At 43.1% G+C, this 10355-nt stretch overlaps 2 protein-coding genes across 2 annotated transcripts; both read left to right on the top strand.

Moving 5' to 3' along the window:
• Nucleotides 1-2134: 2134 nt before the first annotated feature.
• Nucleotides 2135-3673, top strand: LOC138879244 (uncharacterized). The gene has a single exon (XM_070158846.1). It carries the CDS (start codon nt 2135-2137, stop codon nt 3671-3673), a length of 1539 nt encoding a protein of 512 aa, XP_070014947.1.
• A 121-nt stretch (nt 3674-3794) lies between these two features.
• Nucleotides 3795-4433, top strand: LOC104217122 (uncharacterized). Its single transcript, XM_009767273.2, has one exon. It carries the CDS (start codon nt 3795-3797, stop codon nt 4431-4433), a length of 639 nt encoding a protein of 212 aa, XP_009765575.2.
• Nucleotides 4434-10355: the final 5922 nt, after the last annotated feature.

Genomic DNA, 10355 nt, shown 5'->3' with positions numbered 1-10355 from the left:
TTTTGTGGCCTTGATTGTCTCAATCACTCGATCTCGGCCCGAACCTTTGTTGAGAACCTCTGCTGCTTAGTGGTTTTCTTAAGATTGATCTATCTTTCAAACCGAGGGACTCAGCATTTAAGATTTCATGACGGCTTACCCACGTGGGGCTTCGGCCCTTTCACTTTATTCCACCTTTGGGCTTTTGCCTTTGGCTTTCTTTTCCTTTTCAATAAATTTTATTTCAAAGCATCAGCCATCATGGCCAGTCGGGATCGACTTGATGCACCCGCTGAGGTTGGGTACTTTTCTTTAGCTTCTGTTAAGCAGGACCCTGTAAAGCCAATCTTGCCACCTTTTATTTGTATTAGTTTCGGAAACAGAGTTAGACCGAAATTGATTCAAGGAAAACTAAGCAAAAGGCAAGAAAATGAATTTAGAGAGAAGTGTCTCTTTCAGGGAGGAAGGACGGACTTATCTGGGGTGCATGCAGACTTCAATAGACATGACATGCTTCTTCGACTAGATGCCTGATCCGCACAACTATCCAACTTCTCACATACCCATTGCGACTGATGTACCGGAGATTTTCGGCACATTTCAATACTAATTGCTTAGATTTTAGCTTGTTTTAATGCAATTATCTCTGTTACTTATGTAGTTTTGTTGTTTCTACAGTACATAAGGACTGAAAACCCAAGAACATGGAAATGGAAGCAAAAAGACAAGAAAAGAGCAAAATGTAGCAAAAATGCTGGTCTGCGATACACTATGAGATCGCAGATCAGACATGCGAGTCACATAATGCACGTCAAATCACAGACAAAAGCAGAGATTTGGGTTAAATATCAAGTCAATAATGCGGTCCATTATGCGACCGCAGAACCAACATGTGAGCCGCAGAGTGAACCGCAAACCAACCATGAAGGTCACTGAAGGACGAAGATGCGATGCAAAATGCGTTCGCATTTCTGCAGTGCAATCCACATAATTGGAATGCGAAGAAGACCTGTAAACTAGGGTTCCAGTCTGCGATGAGGATGTTCAAGATGCGGACCGCATACGTGCTCAGCGACAAGAATGCGATCGCATATCAGACCTGAAAGGGCATTTTTGTCCGTTTTCTATCCCGATTTTGAGTCTACTATAAATAGTTTTATGATGACTTTGTGGGCTCATCTTGTCTAGTCTTTGAACCACATTACAAGACATTAATATTCCTCACTTTTAGAAGCTTTTGGGTGAAGATTCTCTAATTTGTATGATTTTATGACATTAAATACTCTTTGGTTTTTGTATTGTAGTATGAGTAGCTAACTTTAAATACTAAGGTTGTGGACCCTAAATGGGTGTTATGCTAATGGGTGTTTAACATTGAATATATATATATAATGGTTGGTTGATATTTGTTTACTTCTCATTCTTCATTTATTGTTGGTGGTTGCAAACATTAACAAGTGCCATTAAATTCTTGCTTTGCTTGGGAAAGTGGATTAGAATTTGGTAGAAGTAAATATCAATGACTCGAGGCTTTAAACCTTGTTTAATAGAATCGCTTAAGAATAAGTGGGTTTTACTTGGCATATATTGATGGTTCTAAATTTCAACTCTTTTATATTTGGGAAAATTATAAAGAGGAAATACTACTCAACTATTGGGAAATATTGGGTAGTCACTTAGACATCATTTGCATATCAAAATAACCTTCCATTAGAAATATATCATATTAACACCGATAAGCATTACACTCCATTAAAGGGGATACAACCTTGGTCTCTTTAATCCAATTAATTACTCTATAAATATTCCAATTAGTTGATACTTCCAAACAAACTCAATTCATACTCTTGTTACTATAAAACCATTCTCTTGTTACTGTTAACCGAATAGAGATACGACTTTAGTCGAGTAACACACTATAAGAGTAACCTTTTCACACCTATTCCCTTTGGGATTCGACCCCAACCTTATTGGGTTATTATATTTGACACCAACCGCCTTACACTATTTATTAAAGTGTAATTTGAGCGTATCAAATTTTGGCGTCGTTGCCGTGGAATACGGTTTTGAAATTACTATTTAGTGTGTACTTTACTTAACGTCTATTTCTATTCCATCACACTTTCCTTTCTTTGCTTGGTGTTGATAGGAAAACATGTCTGAATATGGTGATGATGCGGAGACAGAAATGGGAGAGAATCCTTTCGCAGACATCGAGGAGTACATTGAGGATACTAGCGCCATTGTACCGCCAGATGTTGGAGCTGCAACATTTAAAGTGGAACACGGTCTAATTTTGATGCTCAAGGCAGAAGGATTTTTCAGAAACTCCACAGATGATGATCCAACACAACACCTTAGGAATTTCTTGGGTGTGTGTGCAATGCACAAACAGAACAATGTCTCTGACGATGCCCTGAGGTTGAGATGCTTCAAGTATTCTCTAGCTGGGGATGCGAGGAAATGGCTCCAGAATCTGCCACCCAACTCTATCCATTCTTGGCCCGAACTTGTCCGGGCATTTTTGTCCAAGTGGTTCTCGCAGAGCAAAAAGTCTGAGTTGCGGGATAAGATTTTCTTCTTCAAGCAGATACAGGGAGAGCAGTTGCATGAGGCATGGGATCGCTTCAAATTATACTTGGTGAGGTCTCCAAACCATGGTTTTCCGGATTCCATGTTGTTGGAAAAATTTTATATGGGTTTGGATCCCATGAACCAAGCCATCGCCAAGAATGCAACTGACGGATCTTTCATGGACAAATCATTTGCAAGAGTGACACAAATCCTGGACAAAATGGCAAAGCACAACCAAGCATGGCATTCAGAGGATACTACCAGAGGAATCTCATATGGCTCTGCTTCCTTGAGCAACTTAATCAAGGAAAATCAAGAGAGGTATCAAGTGATTGTCGGGCTTGCAAGAAATGTAAATGTGCTGACAAAGATGTTTACCGAGAATCAGACAAAGAAAGTGAATGCAGTGGAAGATGTCCAACCCATCTTAGATGAAAATTTTGAGGAAGAAAATTATATCAACAACCCTCAAGGAGGGTATCAAAGGCAACCCTACCATGGTCAAGGGCAACAAAGCCAGTGGAGGCCAAACCCGCAAGGGCAAGGCAACCAACAATGGAGAAATGATCAAGGTAACTCGCATCAAGGAAATTGGAACAACAACAACAACTTTGTAAGTCGGAGCTCCAACCCGTATGTTCCCACAAAAGGTCATTATGCAAATCAAGGGTTGTCAAGTGAGTCAAAGATAGAAAGCATGCTTGAAAGAGTATTGCAAAACCAAGAAAAGTCTGACGCGTCCATGAGAAACATGACCGAAGTTGTTGGCTCTCACACCACATCTATCCAAAAGTTAGAGATGCAAATGAGAGACCTTTCAAGAGAGCAAAACCCAAAGCAAAAATGGCAACTTCCTAGTGATTCCATTGCGAACCCGAAGAGTGGTAGAAGTGGCTCAACTTCACACGTCATGGCAATAACTACTAGAAGTGGGAAGGTTTTACCAGGTGACATTGAGCAAGAGGTTGTTGGGGAAGAAGCCGAACAAGAAGTTGAAGCAGAAGAGCAAGGGGTTGTTGAAGTTGAAAGGGTGCCAGAAAAAGAGAAGGTGCAAGAAGTGAACAAAGAAGGTGAAGGAAAAGGAGAAGGAGACATCATAAGCTCCACCTCCTATTCCTAGACCTCCTCCGCCTTTTCCTCAAAGACTTATTAGAAGGGTTGATGATAGCAAGCTTGAGAAATTCTATGATATTCTAAAGCAATTGTCGGTGAACATTCCATTCTTGGAGGCTTTTCAAGAAATGCCGGGGTTTGCCAAATATTTGAAAGATTTGATCACCAAAAAGAGGACCACAAAGAATGATGTGGTAAACATGACTCACCGGGTTAGCTCTATTATTGCCACAAGCCTTGTCCAAAAGAAAGAGGACCCGAGAGCATTTACTATTCCATGCACTATCGGGGAGCGTGACTTTGCAAATGCCCTTTATGACAATGGGGCTAGCATCAACTTGATGCCACTTGCCATCTACAAGCAAGCGGGATTAGGGATGCCGAGGCCAACAAGCATGAGGTTACAAATGGCCGATCGATATATTAAGCGACCGGTAGGAATTGTTGATGATGTGATTGTGAAAGTTGGAAAATTCCATTTGCCCGCTGACTTTGTAATTTTTGACTGTGATGTTAATAAAGAGATCCTTATCATCTTGGGGAGACCATTCCTAGCCACGGGAAGAGCACTCATGGATTTGGAGCAAAATGAAATTAAGTTCCTGGTGAATGATGAAGAAGTCACATTTCAAGCGAGCAAGGGTATGAAATTACCCCATGAGTATGAGAGCATTTCAGTGATAGATGTGGTTGATGAGGTTGAAGATGCCGTCGAATTGAAATGGAAGAACAATGCCTTGGTGAGTCATTGGCGGCTATCTTGGTAAAGTTTGATGGTGAGGACATGGATGGGTACATGGAGTCGGTAAATGCATTAGAGGGTCTTGGATCCTATACTTACACTTCGGCAAAACTTTCTCTTGACTTGGAGAATAGGGCCACACCTCCCGCCAAGCTATCAATCATTGAGCCACCACAACTAGAGCTCAAGCCTCTCCCGCCGCACTTAAGGTATCAATTTCTTGGCTCTAATGATACTTTACCCGTAATCGTTTCGTCTTTGCTAAATGATGTGCAAGTAAACCAATTGTTGGAATTCTTGAAAGAACATAGGCAATCCATTGGATGGACCATTGCGGACATTCGTGGAATCCCCGCGGGAATTTGTGAACATAAAATCCAATTGGAGAGCGAAACAAAGCCAAGTATGGAACATCAAAGGCGGTTGAACCCGTCAATGCAAGAGGTAGTAAAGAAGGAGATTATCAAGTGGTTGGATGTCGGGGTAGTTTACCCCATTGCCGACAGTTTGTGGGTGAGCCCATTACAATGTGTGCCACAAAAGGGTGGCATGACCATGATCGAAAATGAGAAGAATGAGCTCATTCCAACGTGAATTGTGACCGGATGGCGAGTTTGTATGGACTATCGGAAACTTAACAGTGCTACTTGCAATGACCACTTCCCTATGCCTTTTATTGATCAAATGCTTGATCGGCTAGCGGGGAGGTCATTTTATTGTTTCCTTGATGGTTACTCCGGCTACAATCAAATCAACATCGCTTTGGAAGATCAAGAGAAAACTACGTTCACTTGCCCGTATGGCACTTTTTCTTTTAGCCGGATGCCATTTGGCTTGTGCAATGCTCCGGCCACTTTCCAAAGGTGTATGATGTACATCTTCTCCGACATGGTTGAGGACTTTCATGAAGTCTTCATGGATGATTTCTCGGTGGTTGGTGATTCGTTTGAGCACTGTCTTAACAATCTTAGACAAGTGCTTAAGCGATGCGAAGAGACCAACCTTGTGCTAAATTGGGAGAAGTGTCACTTCATGGTTGACGAAGGCATTGTGCTTGGGCACAAAATTTCAAAGCATGGTATTGAAGTCGACCGGGCAAAGATTGAGATTATTTCTAAGCTTCCTCCACCGACCTCCGTGAAAGGTGTTAGAAGTTTTCTAGGGCATGCAGGGTTTTACAGGCACTTCATCAAGGACTTCTCCAATATTGATAACCCCATGTGCAAACTCCTCGAAAAGGATGCCAAGTTTGTGTTTGATGAGAACTGTCTTAAAGCTTTTGAGGAGTTAAAGCAAAGGATCACCACGGCACCCATTATTGTCACGCCCGATTGGTCACTTCCTTTTGAGCTCATGTGTGATGCCAGTGGTGTAGCCATTTGAGCAATGCTTGGCCAACGTCACAACAAAGTTCTCCACCCGGTGTACTATGCAAGTAAAATGCTCAATGGGGCACAAATGAACTACACGGTAACTGAGCAAGAGCTTCTTGCTATTGTGTATGCTTTTGAAAAATTCCGGGCTTATTTGTTGGGGTCCAAGGTGGTGGTATACACTGATCATGCGGCTCTTCGATATCTCATGGCAAAGAAGGATGCAAAGCCTCGATTAATTCGATGGGTCTTGTTGTTGCAAGAATTTGACTTCGAAGTCAAAGATCACAAGGGAACTCAAAATCAAGTGGCGGATCATTTGTCAAGGCTTGAGGAAGCAGGGAGACCACAGGGAGATCTTGAAATCAACGATGCATTCCCTGATGAGCACATATTGGCATTATCTAGAACTTTTGCTACTTGGTATGCCGATATTGCTAATTACTTGGTTAGTGACCTTATCCCGGACGGATTGGAATCTTATCAAAGAAAGAAGTTTTTGAGAGACTGCCAGCAATACTATTTGGAGGAACCATACTTGTTCCGTGTTTGTGCTGACAATATTATCAGAAGGTGTGTTCCCGAAGAAGAGGTTATGCCAATTCTCAAGGCATGCCATGACTCACCGGTTGGGGGTCATCATGGAGGAAATCGGACGGCGGCTAAAGTTCTTGAATGTGGGTATTATTGGCCTTCCATCTACCATGATGCCAATCAAATGGTCAAGGATTGCGACCAATGTCAATGACAAGGTTCAATCTCCAAGAGGCATGAAATGCCAATGCACTTTGTGATGGAGATAGAGATCTTTGACGTGTAGGGAATCGACTTCATAGGCCCCTTTGTAAGTTCTTGAGGGATGAAATACATCTTGGTAGTTGTGGACTACATGTCCAAATGGGTTGAAGTAGTTGCCTTACCAAACAATGAGGCAAGTATTGTGACCACCTTCTTGAAGAAAAACATATTCACTCGGTTTGGCACTCCTAGATCCATCCTTAGTGACGGTGGATCTCATTTTTGTAACAAGGCATTCTCGGGGCTGCTTGAGAAGTATGGCATAAAGCACAAGGTGGCCACACCTTATCATCCGCAGTCAAGTGGTCAAGTTGAGGTTTCCAACCGGGAGATCAAGAGCATTCTAGCAAAACCTATGAACGCAAATAGGACCGATTGTCCAAAGAAGATAGATGATGCATTGTGGGCATACCGCACGGCCTACAAAACCCCTATTGGTACTTCTCCTTATCGGCTAGTCTTTGGTAAATCATGTCATCTACCCGTGGAATTGGAACACAAAGCTATGTGGGTGTTGAAAAGGCTGAACTTAGATTGGGCTAAAGCTGCAAATTTGAGGTTACACAACTCAATGAAATGGAGGAATTCCGGTTCCATGCTTATGAAAGTGCAGCTGTGTACAAAGAACGGATGAAGTTTGTCCATGACAAGAAGATCTTGAAAAGAGAGTTCAAGACGGGTGATTTGGTCTTGCTCTTTAACTCAAGGATCAAATTGTTTTCGGGCAAGCTTAAATCAAAATGGTCCGGTCCATTCAAAGTGGTCAATGCCTCTCCTTATGGAGCGGTGGAATTAGAATCAACAGATGGGTCCCGGACATTCAAGGTAAATGGCCAACGTATCAAGCACTACTTGGGCACTGATGGAGAAAAACATTTGGTGGAGTAGCTGGCTCTCAAAGATGGTCCATGCCCGACCATTGAGTGAAACCAAAGGAACATCAACTTCGTCGTGACGCGACGTTAAATCAAGCACTTCATGGGACGCAACCCATGTGTGGTAACACTCTTTTGTTCTATGAATTTTTAGTTTTTGATAGATAGATTTATTTGAGCTATGTAAAGTGTGTGTCAGAGTGCATGGGGTTCAAAAGATCACAACAATTGGTACGAATGCATAAAACGTGGAAGAAAAACCACTAGGTGAATTCTGCTGCACAAATGCGGTCGCATTTTAGCTATGCGGACCGCACTCTGACCGCAAACTTAAGTGGAGATTTGGGTTAAAATTGTGGTTGAAAATGCGGTGAGGTGGTGCATTATGCGGTCCGCATTTAATTTATGTGACCGCATTTTGCACCGCATTTGCCTCCCTTCAGCTTGGTCCTTAACCTCATCGCATAACACACATGCGGTCGCACTGTGTGTTATGCGGTGTCCTATCCATCGCAGAATCAACAAGGTAAGTCCGCATAACCCTCTCGTCTCTCACTCACTTAAAACAAAACAAAAAAAAAAGTGGGAAGAACACGAACGGACTTCGAACCAAATCAAGCTCAAATTGTGTGCAACCAAAGGACTCCATTTGTCACACTCATTGTCCCAATCATCAAATTCTGCTGGTATGTACCCATTTCTCCCTCGTTTTATCTTTGATTTCCACTGTAGGTTTAGAGATTTTTCGTTTAAATCCTGTGCAAAAATGTGTTTAGATGCTTGTGTAGTTGCTTCTCTGTAGTGTAGATACTTTTGGGTTGAAATAATTTGGGGTACGGGGTAGAATGAAATAGGACCGCCATTGTTGAAAGCTTGGCTGACCTGTGTAGAAGAAGGCATCTGCGGCCCGCATTGTGAAAATGCGGTCCGCATTTTGGCCGCACAACTAAACCCTAAATCTTCTGAAGAAGATGATGAAATGCGGTGTCTTTGCGATCGCAGATTTGACATGCGGACCGCAAATTCACCGCAGAGTGATACAGAGATTTTAGTTTTGAACCATATAGCCATGTCAATTCGGCGATGGTTATGCGGTCCGCATAGTGGTTATGCGACCGCATAACTCACCGCAAAATGAGACCACCAATTGAGACTACAAGATCTGTGACAAGTCTGCGGTCCGCATTTTGGTTTTGTGATCGCAGACCAGATCGCATTTTCTTTCTTGCTTTTGATTCATCTGTATCTTCTCCGTATTGTTAATGATGTCACTCACTCTTCACCATTATGCATATATGGGTCAAAAGAGACGCTCATCCTCTACAACAAGGCAAGCTTCCACCAGTAAGCGATTGAGGATAGAGGACAACGTGCCGAGCCCCTCCCAATTTGAGGTGGAGGAGCTCAGGCCCTCAATCAATATAGAGGCTGAAGAGAGAAGGAAATGAGGTGAAGAATTCCAGCTCCTATTTGGGGTTGATGGGTCCAAGGAGGTATTTAGAAAAGGCCTCACAAAGCGCAAAATCCTGGGCGAGAAACAATTGAGCTTGAACGGACTCAAAGACAAATACCCCCATATCCTGGAAAACATAAAAACACGGAGATGGGAGAACTTTACTGAGCCACCCACGGAGTACAATGAGACCCTTGTGAGGGAATTCTATGCATCCTATGGGGCCTCCAGGACGAAATACCACAAACGCAACAAAGTTTTCACCGACCAAGTGCTTGTCCAAGGAAAGACTATTTTCTGCAACACTGAGGCCCTTAATGAGTTCTACGTCAAAGGATGGAGAGCAGGCACAGCTGAGTACACTGAAAAATTCAAAAATAAGGAGAATGAATGTGGATGGATTGCCTCAGTGATAGCAAAAGGGACTCCCGCTTGGGTCGATCCTCAGCACAAGATATATAAGGAAGATCTCAGGAGAGAGGGTCGTTACTGGCTCAGTTTTGTCACTTCTCGGTTGGTACCAACTCAAAATGAAACTAAAATAGCCATCGTGAAGGCCCTTCTGATTGCTTGCATCATGACTGGTATCAAGATAGATGTGGGAGCATTGATCTTTCAAGAAATAGGGATTCGAGCAATGCAGCATGCAACTTCACTTCCTTTCCCTTGCCTGATCACATCTCTGTGTAAAGCTGTGAAAGTTCCCCATCCTTCCAACTAATAAAACTGGAAAGGAAATGAGGGATATTGATATCACACGTATCATGGATATCTCTCGTATCACTGTTGCTTCTGCCCCATCACAGGTTCAGGTCCAAGATCCGATTGATCTAGAGCACAGTGACTCCCAAACACCAGTGACTCCTCAGGTTACAGTGGCCCCCACTTCCACTTCCGAGCCTACTTCTCAGTCCACCATTGTCTAGCCTGCCATCACCATTCCTGTTGTCTCGAAGCTTGGTCTACTGGCTCAGCATGCCAATGCCAAAGTAGATCAGCTTTTGAAGACATTGTCAAATCTAATCAAACAAGCCCTAATGCCCATGCAATCCTTAATGACGGCCCTCCAACAGCAACAGTCAAAATATGAGGATCGTCTACAGCAACTTGAGTTGAGGGTGGAGAAGATAGAGTGGGGTGAAGTTAGTGGGTTCCCTATACTCAAGAAGGAGGTTTCTTCTATGAAGACCGATCTCCAAAAGATGCAGAACTTGGAGTTCGATCTATCATCCCTCCTTCCCACAGATGGTGATCAGGTGACAGACACAGCAACTCCGGACTTAGGTCTTGACTTCACTGCATTGATGACTGATACTGCCCCTCCTACCGCTGGAGCTTCCCAGCCTAAAGCCCCTCCAACCCATATTGTGATCCATTATGGGGAGGAGTCCGGAGGTTCTGGTAAATCAGAAGATGAGGAGGAAGATGGGAGCGAGGATGAGAAAAGT

The sequence above is a fragment of the Nicotiana sylvestris genome, chromosome 10 (assembly GCF_000393655.2).
Source record: "Nicotiana sylvestris chromosome 10, ASM39365v2, whole genome shotgun sequence".
NCBI classification, from domain to species: Eukaryota; Viridiplantae; Streptophyta; class Magnoliopsida; order Solanales; family Solanaceae; genus Nicotiana; species Nicotiana sylvestris.
This window is presented reverse-complemented; position numbering and strand designations above follow the sequence as displayed.